Raw genomic sequence first — 25,790 nt, forward strand, 5'->3', positions numbered from 1 at the left:
ATTTTCTATGGAATTAAATGCCATTTTGACTTTTAGCTTTTGACATGTCCGAGCCCTGTCTAAGTTATTATTATTTTTGCTGTAATCGCGAACATTACACTTGAAAATACCCGAGTCGGCTATAAATGGACGCCGACAAGATGGAAGAAGTCTGCAGGACCTGCCTGTCGACTTCGGACAACATGGAATGTATATTTCAGAAGAAACTCGAGATCCCCGTGTCGTTGAAGGATATGTTGATTAGTTTTTGCGCTATCGAGGTAAGGCCATTTTATTTATGAAATCTGTTGTTTCCACCTTCATGGGAGATATTTATTTATTTATAAATACACCCAGCGGGCATTTGTTAAGGGTGATGTACATTTATTCATATCGTGGTTTAACATTCCACATTTTAAGGAGTCAAACCGGGACGTGTAATGTCACCATGGTTGTTCAACGTATACATCGATAACTGTATGAAAGAACTGAAAGATTTAAGAATGTTAGCAATAATTATTGGTATAACCGTATTGTATGGGACTCGTCGCACATTATTCATTCAGTGTGTATCAGTTAAATTTTAAAATAAAATGCCTTTTTTCAGAATACGGTTTTGAAATTTAACAAACTCTCAAAAAATACAATTTATAACATTTCTTGATTTAAATTTTAACAAAAAGGTTTCAAACATTTTACCAAGATCTTTCTTGTACCATTTTTAATATAATTATTATTTTTAATATAATTCGCATAAATCACATTGAATCAGGCCAACATCGGTTGCTTAGAAAAGTAGCGTGGATGCTCGGACTAGAGAAAGGTAATTATTCTTATGCTGATGTCAAATATTTCTAGTCTACAAAAACGTAGAACTAATATTGACTCCATATATATGTTCGGCATACTAAATGGTATAGTCGATGTTCCATCATTACTGGGACAAGTAAAATTCAATGCGAATTGAAGAATTATTTTTTCCAGAAGTACTTTGAATAAATAATGTTAGTTTATAGAGAATGCGCATCTTGAACATATACCTTTTAATATTTCACCGTTTTTGCTTGTCTGTGTAATTTTTAATACTATTTAAATGTTATTTGTGTTTTTTTCTTTTTATATACTTTTTTTGGCTTGTATACATAATTTAAATTTTTTCAACGTTTTTGATAAAAAAAATTAACCTGTATTGGGTGTGCGCATATTTTGTTAATTAAAAAAAATGATTTTATTTTGTACTAGTTCAGTATGTATATATACATCCATGTAATTTTTAAACTTTTTCAATTTTCTTTCCCAGATTGCATAATGTAAACATTATTTTGAATTTATTTCCATGCCTAGTATTCTGTTTATTCTGTTATTTTCAAGTATTTTTCCTACCCTTTTTAATTTGTAGTATATCATAATTTTAATTTTTCTGCTTTTGTTAAATAATATTATAGTTTAAAATTTTAAAACGTCTCTAAAAAAATTATTATCTGTATGTCCCTAAATGAGTTTTTTTTTAAAAAACTCCTTGGGAATATTGTATATAATTATGTATAATATGTTTTCAATATAATAAGAAAAAAATAAAAAAAAAATATTCCGACTCGTAGGTTGAAAAACAATGCCGTACTGTTCATCGATCAGCATAGAACAAACTATGGCCTTAATTCTCCAATGAGTGGAATAGGTGAGTATTTGGCATAGTTTGAACTATGCAAATCAACAGCAAAAGAAGTATTCTGTCTCGTCCCTCATCCAAATTTACACAATTTAAAAGTTGGGGACTGTCAAGAACATTATTGAATAACTTGAAAAGCAGCGCTAAATCTGAAATTTCCCCTCTATCACTAATACTTATTAACATTATTTTTTGGTATGTGTATTTTTGTACATACACAAATCTGGGTTTCTCCCGAGGGGGAGTAGGTATATATTTTTTTATCAATATTCCTACAGAGATGAGGTAGAATTTTTTCAAATTCAGGATTATCGATATTCGAGCGTTTACAGGGCTTATGACCTGTCATTGGCTGGTTTCTCATTTAATAAGATATATAGAAGAATCAAAATGTTACCTGTATCGATATTCGCTAATAAGCGGAATGGGTAATGTTGTAAAACGTAAAGTGGCCACTCAACCCAGCCAATGACAGGTCATAAGCCCTGTAAACGCTCGAATATCGATAATCCTGAATTTGAAAAAATTCTACCTCATCTCTGTAGGAATATTGATAAAAAAATATATACCTACTCCCCCTCGGGAGAAACCCAGATTTGTGTATGTACAAAAATACACATACCAAAAAATAATGTTGTGTAATAAGATCTGGTCAAAATATAAGTATAAATAAATTGCAGAATCATCTGCAGGCGATTACTAGTACTTAATTTAACTCGGAAGAGTCTTAAATACATAAAATAAAGTAATATGCTAATTAAAAATACTTAACTTCAATATCAATACATAGATGGCGCTCCAACACGCTAGTGAATGGTTTCTCATTTAATAAGATATATACAAGAATCAAAATGTTACCTGTATCGATATTCGCTAATAAGCGGAATGGGGAATGTTGTAAAACGTAAAGTGGCCACTCAACCCAGCCAATGACAGGTCATAAGCCGTGTAAACGCTCGAATATCGATAATCCTGAATTTGAAAAAATTCTACCTCATCTCTGTAGGAATATTGATAAAAAAATACTTATTAATTTTAACTGCTTCATTAAACATTTATAGTTAAGCTCTTCAATTGGAATGTTTAATTTGAAATATATAAATCTTAAAAACTTGTGTTGGACCTTCTCCACACTGTTTATATGCATAACATAATGAGGAGACCAAACTGAGGACCCATATTCTAATTGGCTTCTTATTTATTTATACTTTTACATTGATTGTAGTCTTTTTTTATACATAATAATGTTCCCTCCCTCCCTGGGGTGTCCCTTGCAGGGGCGAATCGTGAAAGTAAGCGATTATGCACAGCTTACCATTATATTTGACTTTTAATAATAATAATTTATAGTAACCGTGTTTATGGGAAAATAAATAAAGTAATTGTTATTTATTATAAATCACCGTTTATATCTTTCTACAAAAAAATATCTAAGAAGTGCGCCCAGCGCCGGCGCCCAGCCCATTCTTACTGAACGATGAAACTAGCCGATTACCTCAGCTTATTCTTCCATACAAAAAAGTACACTGTATTTTTCGTCTTTAACCCAAGTCGGCTTTTTTGGTACTAAAACAAACTTGCAGATTACAAATATTTTTAGAAGATTCTCTATTTGGAAACTACTATTTTTCTTTGATGGGATACCGTCGACATATTATGTATCACGTAGGACAGGTGGCGTTCGCAGTGGCCATTTTAGGCATTATTCATTTTAAAAGAAATCGGCCAGTGCTTAAGTCCTGACAGTACTGTCAATGACAGATCATAATGGAAATATCTGCGGAATGTCATTGTGGTATTTGTTAATAAACTTTTGTACAAGTATTGTATTAAAATAGTGTAGAATAAAGCTACGTTTATCGCGTGGTTTATAATAATTGTCGTTTGAGTTGATTTTCACAGAACCACAAAAAAAGTCATTTATAATTACATTACCTACATGTCATGTTAGTACTTATATGTAGTACAAATTAATGATAATTTTTAATAGATTACCTATAAAATAAATCACGGCTTGCCACTGGTCCCTTGCCGAGGGAAAATTTTTACAAATGTGAAACATGCCTTAAATTAACTATTTAACAAAGTTAACATAATAATAACAATAAAAAAAACGTAATTAATCCATTTAACCTAATTATCATTAACATAATAAACAATATAAACTAAAATAATCATAAAAAACATAACCAATTTATATAGACCAATAGAACAAATTACATAAACAGTGCGCACATTTTACCTGTTTGGCTTGATCCACTCATCGATCCGTGCGCAACCCACCTCCACTATCCATTTCTTAATAGCAATTTTATATTGTGAGAACTTACTAATTGTCCTTATGGACAATGTCAGTAGATTGTACACTTTAACCGAGTAGTAGGCCAATCCTCTTTGACCGAAGGTTGTTATATTTTTGCAGCATCAGGGTGGAGTATCCAGCAACTCTTGTATTTGTAACGGAAGGTAGAGAATAATGTTTACGTGCGTATAGTAACAGAGTTTTTACATAAAGTTGTTTTATAGATTTGACATTAAGATTTCCAAATATACCGAGGGAGCTAGTTCTGATTGGGACTCTAAAGATAATTTTTATTAAAGCTTTTTGTGCAATTATTATTTGCTTGATCAGTGTGTCATTTGCACATCCCCATCCAATTATCCCATATTCCAAAACTGATTGAGTTATTAATGCAGTGCCCTATGTACAATAATGATGATGACGGTGAATATAAACTTTGATTTGTTTCAGTTGGAGTCAGAGGACGGCTTGGGGGAGAAGGTTTGCGAAGAATGCTCTCTCGAAACTCTCCGAGCTTATAACTTCAAGCTCAAGTGTGAGAGGGCCGACTCGGTGCTGCGGTCTAGAGCTCTCGTAAGTACATCGCAAGGTCATCGGTTTCGTCGGCCTGGTGGCGTAATGGTTCGCGTGTTTGCCAACCATGCAAGAGGTCTCGGGCTCGATTCCCGACGTGGTTGGCATGAAATATTTATTTAAAGGGTGTTTTCACACTAGAATATTTCATAGTCCCTGGACTGGTACCCGAAGCATAAGGCTGATCATATATATATAGTAGGATAATTTATATATCGCCATTTTTGTGAAAATCACCTCAAGGGCGCTGTACAATTAATAAATATCCCAGTACGTCTTGCAGCTACATACCGCATAGACGGTTGGGATTCTAGTTCCTCGTTTTCAATTAAGATCAATCAAAAATTATAACAGATAGGAGCTAGATTACGGGACGTCTTGCAGCTACAGAGCGCATAGACAGTTAGAAATTTAGCCCCCATTTACACATTACGATCATCTTACCTTCATGCAACAAAAAGGATCAAGATACGCTGCGATTAGTGTACCAATGCAGTGCCCTATGGACCATTAGGTGCGGGAAGGGAATGATGATGTTATTATGTCTTATATGTGTTTGATATTATTTATTTATTATACGGCACAAGTGCCTTTTACAATATAACAATATAATGAGCTAGTTAGATATACAAAAATTAAAAACTAAAAAACAATATTGAAACATAGGTATAAAAAGACAAATAACAAGAAATATATATACACGTATGTATGTTAGCATACAAAAGATATAAAAAATATAAAATGAATAAACACCAGATCATTAGCATAAGTAGCTTTTGCAAATAATTCGTTGATCGTTACTACAGAATTTAAATTTATTTCAACAGAGAGGGAAAACATTTTTGAGAAGGGAATATGGGAAGTCTTATTAGTCCAGAAACTGCGTATGCTCATCAAACTGAAGCCAGCAAAAGTACTCATAAATGAGTAATTTTACGTTTTGGCCATTAGTTACTCTGTAGACGTCGCTTAGTACGCAACTGCCGATTTAAATTCAACTACGCCGTTTTGTGTCGTTTTTAAGTGTCAAAATACTGCTGGGATTAAAAGGGAATAGGGCGGGATCACATTTCATGTGTAAGTAGCAAATTCACAAATAATATTATTTAAGAATTTGATTATTTTACTGTCTGTCAGATTGTTGGATAAAACAAGGCGGACAATTTGTAAGTACCGCCAGGGTAGTCACATTTTTTACCCGGCTTTCTATTAATAAGCCTTTGTATGAAAATAAACTGTACGAATTTAACTCAATTAATAAATGATTATTTAATGTTTTTTTTTACGTTTGCCTTATTAGTACCTGTTTTTTTTTATAGTCAGGTCAGTATGATATTTTTTGTGGTACAACATAACGTAACATAATACAAAATTTTTTATATTTGCGTTATGATAATGTATTGTTCGCGGTTTGGCAACATTACGCCGCCACTTCACCCATGCGCGCTCGCCGATGATCTACATGTAATTTTGCTATTTCCAGGCTGCAAACGCTCCGAAGCTGGAGCCGGTCGCGATGGACGACGTGAAAATAGAAACCGACGAGTGCGTCAAATCGGAGGGCGGCGGCGACAGCGACGCGTGCGTCAAGTCGGAGCCCCCCGACGACGACTACGCCCCGTCGTCGGGGCCGGCCTCCGAGGACGAGATGCTGGAGCAGGTCATCGCCAAGGAGAGGAAGAAAAAGGCCAAAATCTTCATCAAAACGTCGTCTTCCCGGGACAAAACTGAGAGGAAAATGTAAGAAGGTTGTTTTTGAGTAGATGGATAATATTTCTAGGCATTTACAGGGCTTATGGTGGGTCATTGGTTGGTGTAAATGAACGTCTTTATACACAGTATAAAAAATCCGTTTAAATTTGAAAAATTGTATTTCTTTAATTCTTTTGTTTTAAACTGATTTTGAGCCACGGTTTTAAACTTATTTTGATACAAATTTTAACCAATTTTCTAGCATTATTTTTAACAAATTAAAAAATATTTTTAGATAATTATTTTCACTAATTTTATGACTTGGTTTCAAACTAATTGTGATACATATTTTAGCCCTATTTTTTACAAATTTTAAGATATTTCCAGATAATAAAGTGTTAAAATTAGACAACTTGGAAATTTTAGGATTTAAAAAAGCGATTCATAATTAGAAAAAAATAATTAATATTTTATAATAATCAATATTTATTTTTATTTCAACAGAGAGGGAATACATTTTTGGGAAGGGAGGGACTTAAACCAGCCAATCACAGGTCATAAGCCCTGTAAATGCCTATACTTCCATATTCCCTTCTCAAAAATGTTTTCTATCTCATTTGAAATAAATTTAAATACAAATAACTCCCTAGGGAGGAATTCCAGCCAGTCTGAAAGCATTTGGACATACTCAAACATTGTTGAATATTTATTTTAGTCCTCTCCTGTCTAGTTTTGAGTGAATCCATCTCAAATTACGCTTGCCATCCTTAAAAGACAAATGACTTAATTTGTTAGTTCCATATGATTATGAAATTAGGTTAAATGCTGTCAAAATGCCATCCCTCAGGCGAATGTGTGGTAAAACGATGTATGGTTGGTGCACAAATGTCGAGATTTGTGAACTGTGTAAGGCTGAGACACGCATTATCCACAGAATCAAGAAAGGGGTGCTGCGTTGGTTTGGACGTGTGGAGCGAATGGACAGCGAAAGAACGGCTAAAAGGATCTACGATGCCAATGTTGTTGGATGTAGAAAACGAGGAAGACCGAGAAAGGCATGGCACGATCAAGTCCAACAAATACTTGAAGAAAGACGTGTCAAGAGTAGGAATAATCGGCGTGCGTGCATGAGAAGATGTATGAATGTAGAGGAAGCGAGGTCAGTATGCAAAGACAGAGTGATATCGCAAGAGGCAAAATTAGCAGTTCGCAATGGAGTCCTGGTCCCGACCTTGATGTATGGGTGCGAAGTATGGACTTGGAAAAACAGGGATGAAAGTAGGCTGAATGCTGTCGACATGCAATCTCTCGGGCGAATGTGTGGTAAAACTATGTACGATAGATGCGCAAATGTTGATATCAGTACATTGTGTAAGCCTGAGATAAGCATTATAGACAAAATCAAGAAAGGAGCTCTGCGTTGGTTTGGATATGTGGAGCGAATGGACAGCGAAAGTATGGCTAAGAATATTTACAATGGGAATACAGTGAGTTGCAGAAATAGAGGAAGGCCGAGAAAGACATGGCATGATCAAATCCAACAAATACTTGAAGACGGACATGTTGAAAGTCGTAATAATCGGCGCGCGTGCTAGAGAAGATATATGAATGAAGAGGAAGCGAGATATGTATGCAAAGACAGTGTTCTATCCTCTCTGCCTACCCCTACGAGGAAACAGCGCGATGGTTTGTTGTTGTTGTTTTATCTGTGTAGCATAATACTGATGGAATTAAATAGGATAGAATTCATTAGTCAAGTATACCTTGATAAAGAAGCTTGTATAGCTTTGAAACTGGTCAGTAGAACAAAAATAGGTGGTTAAAAACAATACGTTTATATTTATAAAATTTAGCTAATAATAATATTTAAATATCCCAACTAGAAACCTCAGACAAAACTTACTCTTTCATACCGATAACCATAGAACTAACTATGGTTTTCATTCCCCTATGCCCAGAATTCTCAGGTCTGCCAACAAACATACCAGTCTTGATTTCTTCGATAACAAGTTGTCTTCTTTCAAACGATCACTGAATCAAATTCAATTATAAACACCTCTCTCCCGCTTCCACTCCCACCGAGTCTACTATATACCATTGTGTCTTTCTACTTTTTTTATAATAATTTTCTATGTATAAATATGTCCTTAAAAATGCCCATTGGGCGTATGTATAAATTTATTTTATTAAATCTACAAACATTTGGAAAATCTCAAAAATTGCTTTTTTGCTCTTGGTACAGATTCGAGTGCCCGAAATGCCACGAGATATTCAAATCCTTCAACATGATCTCCAAACATCTCTACAAAGTGCACCTCGAAGCGATTCTCACGTTGGTCCAACTGGAGGCGTACGTCGACGGGCTGGCCAAGCAGCGGAAGGGCGTCGGCGCCGCGGTCCCGGAACAGCGTTCAGATAAAACCTCGGACGCAGAAACAAAAGACGGCGACGCGAGGCGGACCGGCTCGGGTTGCTACAAATGCACGGTCTGCGAATTCAGATGTAGCAAATTTAGAGAGGTCAAAAATCACATAGTCGAGCACAAGGGGGAGCGGTACATTCAGTGCGACGAGTGCGAATATAAGTAAGTACTCATTTATTCATTTCCTTTAACCCGTTCCTGCCTGACAAGTGTTGGGACCAAAACCCCACTGTCTTTACAAGTACAGTAAAACCTCGCTTTTACGTTCCTCCATTTTACGTTTTCCCGCTTTTTACACCGAAATGTTCAGGACCCATTCTTCTTCATACATTCTCATACAAATATTAACGTTTTTTACATTTTTCATAACCCCGGTTATACGCTTAAAAATTTTCGGAATTCATTTGATGTGTCAAAAAAAACTAAATGTCGTAATAATGATCCCGCGGCCCCCGCCGCCGCGTGTGCCTCGCGAATGAAGAATAAAACCGGTAAACAACTTGTAACAGACGCGGCGGATCACTGGCTTCCGTAGCAATCGCGCCCGTCACAAGAACTGTATACCGTAGGTGCTGATGTCGAAGCAGAGTGGCCGGGCGTAGGCGGGCCTCGGCCGACGAACGATAAGCTCCGGGGGAGGTATCGCTGCCTAGAGATCCCTTGCGGGGTCGCTAGTGAGTAGCACTGGCGGCCGCAATCCTGAAGCAGGCAACCGGGCTGTAAGGCCGGTATCTCTCCGTCGGCGGGAACGGCGGGGTGTGTTCCGGGAAAGTAGCCAAGGGTCCAAATTATCCGGGGTCCAAAATCCAATCCAAAGAGTATCCGAGTTCCAAGTCCAGGGGGTAGCGGCGGTCGAATATTCCAGGTGGCGGTGAGGTCCGGTTTGAAGCGAGGCAGGGAGACGAGGTGGAGAGTAAAAGCCCTTAGTAGCGTGACGAGTTGACTGATTTATTATTTGCCCGGCGGGGCTATATATACAATACATTTTGCCGTGCGGCGGCGGTGCTAGGCCAATAGCGGGCGGTACTAGGTTGACCGATCACGCGGCGAGAGAGATAGCGAGCACATTCGCCCACTCTATCGGTCTCTCTCGCGCCACGTATAAGGGCGCCCCCCTCCCGCTACCCGGCCGCAGTTCCCCGCCGAACGCGCGGTGATCAACATTCATACAGAATAATGAACAGTTTATATTAAATAACATAGTAGGCAGACACTAATATTACATTACATGATTCCTAGTCTATACATGCTTCAGTATGGCGATGACCACCCCCGAAAGCGACAAATACCGGTCTTTATTGGGGAGGTAGTACCTCGCTTACACATACTGAAGTTCCTATGCTAAATTATATTGAAAGGCCCCAGAAAGGGCCGCCAAGTTGACATAGGCCGCGTTACGTCGGCAACACAACTAATTAAGGATAAATTATTGTCTTAACCATAGAATTAAGAATAGTCCAGAAACCGCATACGCACATCAAACAGAAGGCGACTCAACTACTCAAAAATGAGAAGGTTTACGTTTTGACTTGGTTTACGTTTTGATTAGTTTCTTTGTAGACGTCAGTACGCAACTCCTGGTTTGAATTCAACTATGCCGTGTTGTGTCCTTTTAAAGTATAAAAATTCTGCTAGTATCTTAAAGAAATAGGATGGGATCACATTTCATGTGTAATTAGCAAATTCATGTGTATGTAGCAAATGCATTACTTAAAAATTGAATTATTTTTACATCTGTCAGATTGTCGAAAAAATCCAAATGGACGTTTCGTTAGTGTTGCCAGGGTAATAAATTGTTTTTACCCTACTTTGCTCATATAATGAGAGAACTAATGAAAATTGGACCTCGGATTAAACAACTCTGTGGTGGACATTTGACCGACATTATCTTTAAAACATCAAATATTATTTAACATGATATAAAAACATCCGTTTTATGTTAAATAAATTTTGTTTTATATTTTAAGTTTAAAGTTCATAATTATAATTAAATTACTCTTTTTAAATGACCCTTTGCTTATCTACTCTGTTGTGTCAATCGATATTTCCGCGTACACAAAAAAATTTTAAGGATATTAACAAAATGCTTTTTTTACCTTACAGTTGTGTTATTATTATATTTTTCCCCATCGTGCAACATTACGCGGCGACATTACAAATGCGCGCGGCGAAATTGGGGCATAGTAGGGGCATTTTTGGACACAGTCCGATGTATTCAAATATGATTCTACGCTCCTTCTGGGCTATTCTTAATGTTATGATTTACAAGTACAGTAAAACCTCGTTTTTACGTTCCTCGATTTTTACGTTTTCCCGCTTTTTACACCGAAACGTTCAGGACCCATTTTTCTTCATACATTCTCATACAAATATTCCCCCAATTAACGTTTTTTACATTTTCCACAACCTTGGTTTTATATATAAGTAAGTACTCATTTATTCATTTCCTTTAACCCGTTCCTGCCTGACAAGTGTTGGGACCAAAACCCCACTGTCTTTACAAGTACAGTAAAACCTCGTTTTTACGTTCCTCTATTTTACGTTCTCCCGCTTTTTACACCGAAATGTTCAGGACCCGTTCTTCTTCATACATTCTCATACAAATATTAACGTTTTTTACATTTTTCATAACCCCGGTTTTACGTTTAAAAATTTCCGGAATTCATTTGATGTGTCAAAAAAGCTTAATGTCGTAATAATGATGCCGCGGCCCGCACGCCACCGCGTGAACCACGCGAATGAAGAATAAAAACCGGTACACAACTAATAAAGGATAAATTATTGTCTTAACCTAAATTCAAAGCAGATGCATTGTAATTGACCTTTTAGTTTAAGTGTCTTCCTTTAGGGTTAGTCTTAGTTTTCATTTGCACAAAAACGTCATGTTGACTTGTACAAATTATGATACGCAGTTGACAAACGTTTAGGAACAATAAAGTTTTAATATCATTGAATTGCGATGTTTAAAACATACCAAAATAAATATTTAAACCTATAAAAAAAGATGGTCTAAAAAGCCGCGATCTATATGAGTTGTTTTTAGTGATGCCATAGAAAAAAAAGTAACTAACTAACTAACTAACCATCACGCCATTTCCCCAGAGGGGTAGGCAGAGAGGATAGAACGCCACACCACTCTGTCCTGGCACACTTCCTTTGCTTCCTTCACATTCATACATCTTCTCATGCACGCACGTCGATTATTCCGACTTTTCACATGACCACTTTCAAGAATTTGTTGTACTTGATCATGCCATGTCTTTCTCGGCCTTCCTCGACTTCTACAACCAGACACATTCGCATCATAAATCTTTTTAGCCGTTCTTTCATCATTCATTCGCTCCACATGACCGAACCATCGCAAAAGACCTTTCTTAATTTTGTCGATAATGCTTAACTCAGCCTTGCATTCTGCTCTAATTTCGACATTAGGGCACCTATCATACATTGTTTTTCCGCACATTCGCCTGAGGGATCGCATTTCAACAGCATTCAGTCTACTTTCGTCCCTTTTTTTCCAACTCCATGCTTCGCTTCCATACATTAGGGTTGGTACCAGAACTCCATTATGAACTGCTAATTTAGCCTAAAAAGTGATACCGTATAAATAAAATTTCCCAACATTTAGGGGAAAAAATATTTTATGTTATTTTGTGCAAATTCAAAATTCTATTTTAGTTTTTTTTTTTATTCACACATAAAATAATTTTAACACGCCGTTTTTAAATAATAAAAAAAAAACAGATTGCATAATATTGTTTGAAAAATATAAAAATATTTTTAGTGAAATCATTGAAAATAGTTATAAAAAAATATTGTCAATTTCCACTTATCACCGTTTTCAATTTTTCTGGAAGTATACGTACACTATAGTGTAGCAAATTAATTTTATTTTTATGTAATTCCTATTTTTTTCATACATTTTACATTTCCTCACTTTAGCGTTTTCCTCAGTTTTACACTTTATTTTCTTGCTCTCTTGAAAAACGTAAAAAGAAGGTTTTACTGTAATTCAAATAGATCAAGTCTAAGAAGGAATCGTGTGCTAGAAATAGCACATTGCAAAACGAGGCTAGCACAGAGACATGCATATTTTATAACCCCAAATTTTTTAAAATCTTTTTTACTGATAATATTTCATTAATCCCAAACTTTCAAAATTTTCCTTCCTTTAAAAAACACGCACTATCCTGGATTCAAACTAAAGATATTAATTTTTACATATTGCAACAGAAAAGAAAAACATTTAAAGAAGGTAATATAGAAGTCAAGGCGTCTACAGGGCTTATGACCTGTTATTGGCTGGTTTAAGTGGCCACTTTACACACTGTGTAACATTCACCATTCTGCCCATATTTGAGCATCTATATTACTTCGATTCTTTCATCTGTTGATGTTTGTGAAGTTAAAGAGCTGAAACCTTTATTTATGCGGGTGAGATTCATCTAATTGAATTATTTCACATTGAATTTTTATCTTTTCAATTTCTATACTTCTTCATGGACCAGGTGGATTTATCAACAATATTTTGAGTTTGTCCAATTTTTTGTAGACAAGGACTGGATTCAACTCCCCGGGGAGCTGTTAACATTAACATATTACAACAGAGATGAAGATATTTACTCTTTTTTTCTTTGATATATTTTTTTACCCTTTAATAAAAAGGAATATTTCTATGTTTTTTTAATATTTTTTATTTCCCTTTTTAATTACTATCGAATAAAAAAGTACCTTCCAATCTTTTACAGAATATTTTCTTTTCTCTTATATTACACAAAAATATTATACCCGTCTATTTATTATAGGAGCAAAAAAATCATAAACATTTCTTGTCTACCCACGAACAGGCCGTGCCTTTGTGGGATTTTTTGATTACTATTTTTACTGTTAATATGTATTTCATTGCTATGTAATGGGCAATGGGCAATTATCATGGATTTTTTATTAGCTAATAAATTAACCTAAAAAATCACAAGCCTATCGGTACTATTCTTATTAAAATCTGTTAAGAAATAAGGGAGATATAAGGGATTAAAGTCTAGTCATTTGAATGGTGCCAAAAATGAAAACAATTCCTGACGTCATTAAGTATGACGTATTCGGATGTTTTGTGACATCCTCGGATGTTTTGTGACGTCATCGGATTTTTTTTCATCAATGTCCATAGATTTTATAGAGTATTTTTTAAATATTTAAATTTATTTTTTTATTTCAATTTTTTTGTTTTTTTACAATAAACATAAGTAGTAAAACAGAGAATAAAAAAAAAAAGCATAATTACATAGCAATGAAATACATATTAATAGTAAAAATAGTAAACAAAAAATGCCACAAAGGCATGGCCTGTCTGTGGGTATACTAGAAAATGTTAATGAATTTTTGCTCGTAAAAAAATAAAGGACAGTTATAATATTTTTGTGTAACGTAAAAAAAAAATATATTTATTCTGTAAAAGATTATATGGTATTTTTTTATAGTAATTAAAAAGGAAATAAAAAATATTAAAAAAAAACACAAAAATATTCCTTATTATTAAAGGGCAACAAAATAAATCATAGAAAAAAAGAGTTCATATCTTTAGTTTGAATCCAGGATAGTGCGTGTTTTTTAAAAGAAGAAAATTTTGAAAGTTTGGAATCAATTAAATATAATCAGTAAAAAAAGAATAAAAATTTTTGGACCTATAAAATATACATGCCTCGTTTACAATGTGGTATTTCTAACACACGATTCCTTCTTTGGCTTGATCTATTTGAATTACTTGTAAATAAATTATGGTTCCTAAATATATATTTTAAACATTGATACAATATATTTGTCTTAGGTCTAAAAGTTTAGCTTCTTGGAACAATTGGAAAGAGGGAAAAGTGCGATTTTTGAGTATTGTAGATAGCTTCCTTTTTCTATGTGTCGTTTGTTTACATTTACGGCGTCCTGTCACTTATCAAACGCCACGAGTTGTGATTTATAATTTTCATGATAAATTGATAGTTCAATTTATCATTATCATAATAAATTGATATTTAGAAGAGGTTGAAAACCATAAAATAATAAAAGAAATTCGAGATGTAAGATGTAATCCGTTTTCACTTTCATCTGTCAGTGCCTGGAGCTGGAGTGTGGAGTGGGTAAGGGAGGGGCTTAAGATAGTATGCACAGACAACTCTCCTTATATTTCTATCTGTGGCCTGTGGCATTACCAACATTAAAATGAATACATTACTCGTGAACTTCTGTGACAAAATTTATTACCAACTTACGAAACGGTCGTTTTCGAAAGACCTTATTTTCGAAACGAAAATAATGAATGAAAATATTAATTATAAGAGTTTATATAAACACTAGGAGAATCTTTAAAAAAATCTTTTATTCGTAGAGTAGGTTGAATCTGATATTTCTCCCGAGTGATAATACCATATTATTCTTTATTTTTTTAATACTGTTTTACCTTTTATGTACATTGTAAAAAAAAAATAAAAAGAAGCTTTGATCGACATTATTTTTACTAGTAATTACTATGACTGCCCCCTGCACGAGATGTATTAATTAAATCCCAACACAAATATACGGGGTCATAACTGGAAGCTGTATCATCCTCAATCCCAAGATAAACTTCCTTTCCAGCCGGGTAGTTTGGATGCTTTTTTGAAGGAAGAAGAACTTAGACAAAAGGCATTATACGTGATATAGGCGCATCAGCAAAGGCTACCTGCCTATAACCGATAAAAATAATATTGAAATTTTGGTGCCCGCCTCGTCTACAAGCGCTCTCCTTTGTCCAGATGCTCCGGCATGAAGCTGCTGATCCAGCACAAGGGGCTGCACAGGGGAGAACGGCCCTACGGGTGCACTCAGTGCGCCTACCGGACCACCTCCACCACGCAGCTGCGCAACCACACCGCCGTCGTGCACAGTGACGAGAAGCCGTACTCGTGTAGTGCGTGCGCCTACCGCACCAAGCTCAAAGTCACGTGAGTATTTGCTGTCTCAAATGTGTACGACATTTTTGGTGTCAAAATATGTATTTGGAATTTTGAGTGTTGTATTTGACATTTTAAATGTAAAAATATATATTTGACATGTTCGGTTTCAAAATATGTATTTGCCATTTTAAAAATTGTATTTGACATTTTGAAAGTCAAAATATACATTTGACATTTTGGGTGACAAAATATGTATTTGACATTTTGGGTGTCAAAATATGTATTTGATATTTTGGATGTCAAAATATGTATTTGACATTTTGGATGTCAAAATATGTATTAGACATTTTGAATGTCAAAATATGTATTTGACATTTTAGATGTCAAAAAATGTATTTGGCATTTTGAGTGTTGTATTTTGAATGTCTAATTATGTATATGGCATTTTGAGTGTTGTATTTGACATTTTGAAAGTCAAAATATGCATTTGACATTTTGGGTGACAAAATATGTATTTGCCATTTCGAATGTTGTATTTGGCATTTTTAATCTCAAAATGTGTGTTTGACAATTTGAATGTCAAAATATAAATATTTTGCATTTTGAGTGTTGTATTTGACATTTTAAATGTAAAAAATAAATGCAAACATCGATAAATGCAAAATTATTTCATACCATAAATGTAAACATCCTTTTATTTTTGATTATAAACTTAATGGCCAAGTTCTTTCGATTGTCACCTCTATAAGAGATCTTGGAGTGATCCTAGATAATAAACTAACTTTTCTGGAACACTTTGATAATATAGTAAACAGATCCTTAAAAATTTTAGGCTTTATTAATAGAACTACGTCTGATTTCCAAAGTATGCTTACACTTAAAACACTTTATTGCTCTTTAGTTCGCCCTATTCTTGAATATGCATCTGTAATCTGGTCCCCTCATTATGCTGTTCATATCAAGCGCCTTGAATCAGTTCAACATCGTTTTATAAGAAAATTGCATGAAAGATGGGATTGGAAAGAGGAGACTATTCATATTCTGATATGGAGAGGTTTTTAAGCATATCAAGTCTTGAAAAACGCAGATGCATTGCAGATATAATCTGCATGTATAAAATTATGAACTGTCTCATTGATGCCCCTGAAATTTTGCAAAAGATTCTTTTTAACGTTCCCACCCGTAGACTAAGAAATAATGAAATGCTTTTCCTCGGTCACTACAGGACCAATTATGGTGCACAGTCGCCTTTGCCCAGAATGATCAGGCGGGTGAACGATCATCAAGATCTTGATTTTTATGGTGTAAGGATGTCTTTCTTTACAAATCAGCTAAAGAATCTGTATAGTTAGCCTATGCTTTTTACTTAATCTAAAAAATCTATCATCTGTCTTTGCTGCTTATTTCTGTTCCTTATATTTTTTTATTCCTTTGTAAAAATTTCTTTTAATTGTAATGTTTATAATGGACTTTGTCCGTAAATAAATAAATAAATAAATAAAAATATATATTTGACATGTTCGGTGTCAAAATATGTATTTGGCATTTTTAGTCTTGTATTTTGAATGTAAAAATATGTATTTGACGTTTTGGGTGTCAAAATATGTATTTGGCGTTTTGAGTGTCGTATTTGACATTTTAAAAGTCAAAATATGCATTTGACATTTTAAAAGTCAAAATATGCATTTAACATTTTGGGTGTCAAAATATTTATTTGACATTTCGAATGTTGTATTTGGCATTTTCAATGTCAAAATGTGTGTTTGACATTTTAGATGTCAAAATATTTACATTTTGCATTTTGAGTGTTGTATTTGACATTTTAAATGTAAAAATATACTTGTCATGTTCGGTGTCAAAATATGTATTTGACATTTTCAGTGCTGTATTTTAAATGTCAAAATATATATTTGACATATTCGGTGTCAAAATATGTATTTGGCATTTTTAGTGTTGTATTTTGAATGTCAAAATAAATATTTGACATTTTTAGTATCAAAATATGTATTTGACATTTTAGGTGCTAAAATATGTATTTGGCATTTTGAGAGTTGTATTTAGCATTTTGAATATCACAATATATGTTTGACATTTTGAGTGTCACAATATGTATTTGACATTTTGGATGTCAAAATATATATTTGGCATTTTGAGTGTTGTATTTAGCATTTTGAATATCAAAATGTGTTTGACATTTTGGATGTCAAAATATGTGTTTGGCATTTTGAATGTCAAAATATGTATTTGACATTTTGAGTGTTGTATTTAGCATTTTGAATATCAAAATGTGTTTTACATTTTGGATGTCGCAATATGTATTTGGCATTTTGAATGTCAAAATATGTATTTGACATTTTGAAAGTCAAAATATGCATTTGATATTTTGGGTGACAAAATATGTATTTGACATTTCGAATGTTGTGTTTGGCATTTTTATTGTCAAAATGTGTGTTTGACATTTTGGGTGTCAAAATATTTATATTTTGCATTTTGAGTGTTGTATTTGACATTTTAAATGTAAAAATATATATTTGACATATTCGGTGTCAAAATATGTATTTGGCATGGTCAAAATATGTGGATGTGTAAACATGGGCAAAATGACGAATGTTATACAGTGTGTAAAGTGGCCATTTAAACCAGCCAGTGACAGGTCATAAGCCCTGTTAATGCCTAGACTTCTATATTCCCTTATCAAAAAAAGTTTTCCCTCTCTATTGCGACAAATTTAGAGCATAGATGTTTTCGATTTCTCTAGAGTATGAACTTTTGTCACAGATTGCGACGGCACATATCGCACAAGCACGAGAACAGGCGGGATCACGTGTGCGGCGTGTGCAAGAAGGGCTTCTACACGTCCAAGGACCTCCAGGCTCACACGCGCACGCACACGGGAGAGAAACCGCACGTGTGCGAGCACTGCGCGATGGCATTTTCTCAGGTATCTAAACAGAGCACTGCACCTGCTTTGAATATATTCAACCTAAACCATAATTTATTAATATTAATTAATTAAGACAATAATTTATCCTTTATTAGTTATTTACCTTTTCTTATTCTTCATTCGCGTGGCGCGGCGGCGGCGCGCGGGCCGCGGCATCATTATTGCGACCGACGAAAATATCAATACCATCAACACTCTTTATTGCTCACTAGTTCCACCCCATCTAGAATACGCTTCTCCTATTTGGTCTCCATTCTACAGGATTCATATTGACCATATCGAGTCTGTCCAACACCGTTTTCTAAGAAAAGTGGCATGGTTGCTCGGATTACAAAGGGGTAATTATTCCTATTTTGAAATAGAGCAATCTCTTAATCTGTCTTCATTGGAGAGACGTAGAACCGAGATGGACCTTATATGCATTTTCAAAATACTGAATGCTTTAAGTGATGTCCCATCTCTGTTGCGATCAATTTCTTTTCATGTTCCCAACCGTGTCACCAGAAGTCAAAATCTGCTGTTTATAAAATCTTCTAAGAGCAACTTTGGTTTTTATGCCCCAATGTCCAGAATGTGTAGATTAGTCAATTCATCACACGACTTGGAATTCTTTGGGATAGATCTTCCGGCTTTTCGTAGATCTCTTCGCGACTAAACAGTGTGGGATGAAGTTGGATTGGCATGGTTTAGCTCGAAGTCTTAGATCTTTCGTTTTTATGAATATATTGCATATAATTATTGTTTTGCCCTTGTTTGTCTTTGCTAAATAGTTTTATGTTCTTTTTGTTCAGTTTCTTGCATTTATGTTTCTTCATGTAACTGTTGTAATTGGCGTAGGCCGTATATATAATAAATAATTTTGGCTTTTTGACACATCAAATGAATTCCGAAAAATTTTAAATGTAAAATCGGGGTTATGAAAAACGTTAATTGGGGGAATATTTGTATAAGAATGTATGAAGAAAAGTGGGTCCTGAACATTTCGGTGTAAAAAACGGGAAGACGTAAAATGGAGGAACGTAAAAACGAGGTTTTACTGTGTGTGAAAGAACCTATGCCTCGTGCATACTGCCAATATTAAGATAGCCGCTTTGTTTCCTCCCCAGAAGTCCAACCTGCTGAAGCACGTGACGGTGGTGCACACGCACCGCGAGGAGCGCCCCTTCGCGTGCGACCGCTGCGTGTACCGCACGCGCACCGTGCACGACCTGCGCTCGCACATGCGGCGCCACTCGGGCGAGCGGCCCTACGCGTGCCACCTGTGCGGGAACACCTTCACGGCCAAGTACACGCTCAAGATACACCTGTGAGTGCGCCCGCGCGTTTCTGTATTTACAACTAGCGGCTTCTGTTAGGAAAAAATCACTTATTGTCCTTAAAATATAGCTCGAGTAGAATGACAATTGTCATAAAAACTGACAACATAACTTTGTAGCAACGTCTAAGGAGTTATTTATATTGACACACGAAAAATCATTTGTATCTGGCGTGTTAATTAATTTTTTTAATACAATGCTTGACATATAAATCAACATAAATAAAAACCAAAAAAAAACTAAAATAAACTTAGGTTAATTAGTTTTTAACGACATTCTTAAAAGGTTACATCATTTTGCAAAAACGTTAGAGATGGTACAAATTGATTGAATAAAAAAATAATTAGTTTGGTGTTGTTCATGAAAAAAGTATAAATGTCTTATTTTTTGCTGAAAAATTGTCTTAAACACACTATGATTGGCTTGTTTTTGCGTTTTTATATCAATTTTCGGAAACAGAGTTTCATGTTTGCATGAAAAAACTGATAAAATCGATTTGATCGGTACATGATCAGTGATCCGTAGTTTCCCATCACTATTGACATTAGTTTGGCAGCTGTCATTTAATCAAGGTAAATTTTAAGGACTATAAGTAATTTATTTATTATAATATTTTTGGTATGCCTACAAAACATGTGTCATAGTTGTAGTGATATTTTTGGTATGCCTACAAAACTTGTGTCACAGTTGTAGTGATATCTTGGTATGCCTACTAAACTTGTGTAATAGTTTTAGTGATATTTTTGGTATGCCTACAAAACTTGTGTCATAGTTGTAGTGATATCTTGGTATGCCTACAAAACTTGTGTCATAGTTGTAGTGATATTTTTGGTGTGCCTACAAAACTTGTGTCATAGTTGTAGTGATATCTTGGTATGCCTACAAAACATGTGTCATAGTTGTAATGATATTTTTGGTATGCCTACAAAACTTGTGTCATAGTTGTAGTGATATCTTGGTATGCCTACAAAACTTGTGTCATAGTTGTAGTGATATTTTGGTGTGCCTACAAAACTCGTGTCATAGTTGTAGTGATATCTTGGTATGCCTACAAAACTTGTCATAGTTGTAGTGATATTTTTGGTATGCCTTTTGTCATAATTGTAGTGATGTTTTGGATGCCCACAAAATACACATCATAATCGTAGTGATGTTATATCCTAGCACAATATATATACATATGTCAGTCGTATGCCATATTAATTTTTGTTTTTTCCTTGTAGGCGAAGGCACTCTGGAGAAAAGACGTTTTCTTGCGAACAGTGCCTTTACAGTTGCTATGACACAGAATCGCTCCGTGCGCATAAGCGCATACACACTGGAGAGAAACCTTTCGCTTGTGATGAGTGCGGTTATAGGTAAATCCCTTTTTATATTTCAAAAGAAATGAAAGAGTTATTAAGAAATAAAAGTCAAGGCATTTACAGAGCTTTTGACACACTGAAGTTCACCATTCTGTCTATTCGATTGATTGATCAAACCTTTGTCGATATTGAGATATCGGCCTAACAATTTATGTTTGTGACCGTTTAAATTTAAATAGAACATCGTCCCGAATCTTGATGTCACAATAGAGAAATATCACATGATACAAATATTATAAATGGATTTATAACAATAATTGTATTTTCAAAATCAAAATGGATATTGTGAAGAATGATTTTATATATAATTTTAAAAAGAAATTACATAAAAATATGTTACTAGAAAAACGCGACATATTTGGCATTGATAATTGTGACTTCAAGATTCGTGACAATGTTCTGTAAAAATTTAAACGGTTAGGAACAAAGTTGAAAATTAACATGAATCGTGACGTATTGGGGGCGTGGCCCACGCTACAAAAGTTTTTGGAGGAATTCAAAATTACAAATTTAAATATATTTTTCATGCTACTCAAGGGCATATTATGATATTTCCCTACTATCAAGGTGTCGCGTTTTGTATGGACATATTTTTTAATAATAATTTATTTTTCAAAGTTATAAATGAAAACATTTCTCCACAATATCCAAATTGATTTTGAAAATACAATTAATTTGTTTACTATATTTTTATCGGTATTCGTAGTATGTGATATTTCCCTATCATTTATTTATTTATTCATATTTTTCGCTTACAAACTATAAATTAATAATAAAAATAATGTGACCTCACTGGGGTTTCCCGTGCCGAGGACACTTAACAATTTAGTTTTTTTTTATTACATTTGAGAATAAACAAAGAAGACTCACTTAAAAAAGAAACATAATTAACAAATATTCAGACAGTTTTAAAAACAAGGTATTTATATACATCTATATTATTTATATTACAAAACACACAATGAAAACAACAAAAACCTAACATAAGCCATACAGTTGTGGAGCAGTTGATTCAGCATTGGTATGGGCGAATGAGACAATCCATTTTACTTCTACCTAGCTCCACTATCCATTTTTTTATAGCCTTTTTGAACATTTTCTCATTACTAATTGCTTTAATAGATAGTGGAAGTAGGTTATAGATTTTAATTGAATAATACTCAAAATCCCTTTGTCTGAAAGTGGTATTAGTTTGTATTTGTTTAAGTTGTTTATGTGTTGAGGATCTAGTGATTATATTATTTGTATGTGATGTATTGTGGGGGTTATGTCTTTCGTTTGAGTAAGAGTAGTGTTTGAATCTATAAGTGAGTATTGTTTTAGCGTATAATTGTTTTGGTGTCATAAGTTGTGATTTATGAAATATTTCTTCAGTAGATGTCTGTATCGGGACTCTGAGTATTATTTTAATGATGGATTTTTGTGCAACGAATACACTATTTAAAACTGTGTCACTCGCACCACCCCAACCGATTATACCGTACTCCAAAATTGATTGGCACAATGCAAAATAAATCTTTAAAAGTTCCTGTACATTAATTATATTTCGAATTGTTTTGAATAAATACATTAATTTCTTAAGTTTATTAGTAACATTGTTCTGGTAACAAAGTCTTTGTTGTTCGGTGTTTTCAAGACAATACTGGCTAAGTCCTAACATGTCCGTATTGTGAATAGCAGAGTCGGAGTATAATATGATGTGATGGTTTCAGGGCGCGTACGATGAACCGCCTGCGGAACCACTCGCTGTCCCATAAGAATAATCTCAAATACTCGTGCCAGCACTGCCCGTACAAGGCCAACTATCGCTCCAACCTGATCAAACATCTGGAGAAAAACTGCAGCGCTAATAAGAGAAAATATACGTAAGTGTTTTCATTATTAATTTCTGCATCCATTCATACTAATAATATAAATGCCAAAGGTTGTTTGTTTGGGTTTCCTTTTTGACTTTTCGAGTGTCAAAATAGGTATTTTACATTTTGAGTGTCAAATTAAGTATTTGACATTTTGAGGGACAAACTAACCTTTTTGAAATTTAGAAATTTGTGGATCCATCCATACTAAAAATATAAATACCAAAGTTTTTTTGTTTGTGTTTCCTTTGTGTGACATTTTGAGTGTCTAAATATCTATTGGTCATTTTAAGTGTCAAAATATGTATTGGACGTTTTAGGTATCAAAATACATGTTTGACATTTTTGATGTGGTTAGTATGTATTTGACTTTTAAAATGTGTCAAAATATGTATCTAACATTTTGAATGTGGTAAGTAGGTATTTGACTTTTTAAATGTAAAACAAAATGTTTGACATTTTCAGTGTCAAAATATGTATTTGACATTTGGAGTGTCAAAATACGTGTTTGACATTTTGAGTGTCATAATACGTATTTGACATTTAGAATGTGGTTAGTATGTATTTGACATTTTGAGTGTCAGTATATTGTATTCGATATTTTTAATGTCAAAATACGTATTTGACATTTTGAGTGTCGAAATACGTGTTTGAAGTTTTTAGTGTCGAAATACGTGTTTGACATTTTGAGTGTCAAAATACGTATTTGACATTTTGAGTATCAACACACATATTTGACAATTTAAATGTGGTTAGTATGCATTTGACATTTCGAGTGTCAAAATATGTATTTGACATTTTTAGTGTCAAAATATGTATTCGACATTTTTAGCGTCAAAATACGTATCTGACATTGTCAAAATACGTATTTGACATTTTGAATGCAATTAGTATGTATTTGACATTTTGAGAGTCAAATATATATTTGATATTTTGAATGTGGTAAGTATGTAGTTGACATTTTGAGTGTCAAAATACGTATTTGACATTTTAAATGAAGTTATTATGCATTTAACATTTCGAGTGTCAAAATATATATTCAACATTTTGAGTGTCATAATACAGATTTGACATTTAGAATGTGGTTAGTATGTATTTGACATTTTGAGTGTCAGTATATTGTATTCGACATTTTTAATGTCAAAATACGTATTTGACATTTTGAGTGTCAAAATACGTGTTTGACAATTTAAATGTGCTTAGTATGCATTTGACATTTCGAGTGTCAAAATATGTATTTGACATTTTAAATGAAGTTATTATGCATTTAACATTTCGAGTGTCAAAATATATATTCAACATTTTGAGTGTCATAATACAGATTTGACATTTAGAATGTGGTTAGTATGTATTTGACATTTTGAGTGTCAGTATATTGTATTCGACATTTTTAATGTCAAAATACGTATTTGACATTTTGAGTGTCAAAATACGTGTTTGACAATTTAAATGTGCTTAGTATGCATTTGACATTTCGAGTGTCAAAATATGTATTTGACATTTTTAGTGTCAAAATATGTATTCGACATTTTTAGCGTCAAAATACGTATCTGACATTGTCAAAATACGTATTTGACATTTTGAATGCAATTAGTATGTATTTGACATTTTGATTGTCAAAATATATATTTGATATTTTGAATGTGCTAAGTATGTTGGTAGGCATTTTGAGTGTCTAAATATGCATTTGACGTTTTGTTTTCTCCTTCATTATTTTGTAACAAATTAATCAATACTTCAGAGCATCTTCACCGTACACTATCGCGAGCACCTTTGGCAGCTTTATTCCCTCGATTGAACGTGACCAGAACGGGGTGTCGAAAATGCTCACCTTCGTCTACTTGATATTTCATTATCTAGGCTAGTAATCAAATAAAATAATAAATGTAATGTAAAACAAACGCAACATCTTTTAGAGCGGATAATTTTCTTTCATATGACAATTTTGTTTTTCTTCTGAGGCTCTTTTAAAATTTTGAAAAAATGGACGCAAGTTTCGTTTGCATCCAATTCTTACTGACCATAATTTTTCCTTCTAGGAGACTACCCGGTTCGAGATACGCGATCAAAGATGAAAAAATTCCTTGCAAATCGGACGTGGCCAGTCCTAAGACAGAGGATTTTTCCACCAACTAATGAGGGTCTTCGCCTGTGTCCAGGCGGGCGAAGAAAACAGTCCTGAGAGGGAAATAGAGCCAGAATTAAGTGTTTACCACTACAAGGCGAAATTATCTCCACTCAATATGCTTACTCACAAGTTTGACTCAAATGTAATCAGTCCAAGATTCTGATGGGCCTCTCCGTGTACAAGTTTGAACAAATACTAATGAAAATAATTTAATATTAATTTATCTTTATACACGGTTTTCAGGGCCAGACTACGAAACTTCTGAGGAACGTTCCTCATGATAAGCTTGAAAAAAAATCCCAACAAAATTTTTCGAAATGTCATTTAAAAAAACAAATTATGATTTTATTTATTTATATTTATATTTGGATAATTTATATAGCGCCGTTTTTGTAAAAATCACCTCAAGGGCGCTGTACAGTAAATAAATATCCCAGCACGTCTTGCAGCTACAGAGCGCATGGACAATAAGAAATCTTGACAATGGAGTGTAGAGTTTTAGTGATATTTTAAAAAATGAAATAAAAAACAAATTTATAAAAATAGAAGTTAGATAACAACAAGTCTCGCAGCTACTGAGCGCATGGACGGTTGGAATTCTAGACCCCATTGACTAAATTTG

General features: G+C 34.1%; 1 protein-coding gene across 1 annotated transcript; it reads left to right on the forward strand.

Annotated features, from left to right (window-relative positions):
• Window positions 1-25,486, forward strand: LOC148271374 (uncharacterized). Its single transcript, XM_088241466.1, has 10 exons — window positions 1-260; window positions 4,401-4,523; window positions 6,007-6,263; window positions 8,458-8,799; window positions 15,420-15,608; window positions 18,339-18,501; window positions 19,611-19,810; window positions 21,044-21,178; window positions 22,897-23,049; window positions 25,080-25,486. Exons 1-10 carry the CDS (start codon window positions 126-128, stop codon window positions 25,174-25,176), a joined length of 1,794 nt encoding a protein of 597 aa, XP_088097592.1. The 5' UTR covers window positions 1-125; the 3' UTR covers window positions 25,177-25,486.
• The last annotated feature ends 304 nt before the right edge of the window (window positions 25,487-25,790 follow it).

This window comes from Micrasema longulum, unplaced genomic scaffold (assembly GCF_059751315.1).
Source record: "Micrasema longulum isolate JH-2025_06_02 unplaced genomic scaffold, ASM5975131v1 h1tg002908l, whole genome shotgun sequence".
Classification (NCBI taxonomy): domain Eukaryota; kingdom Metazoa; phylum Arthropoda; class Insecta; order Trichoptera; family Brachycentridae; genus Micrasema; species Micrasema longulum.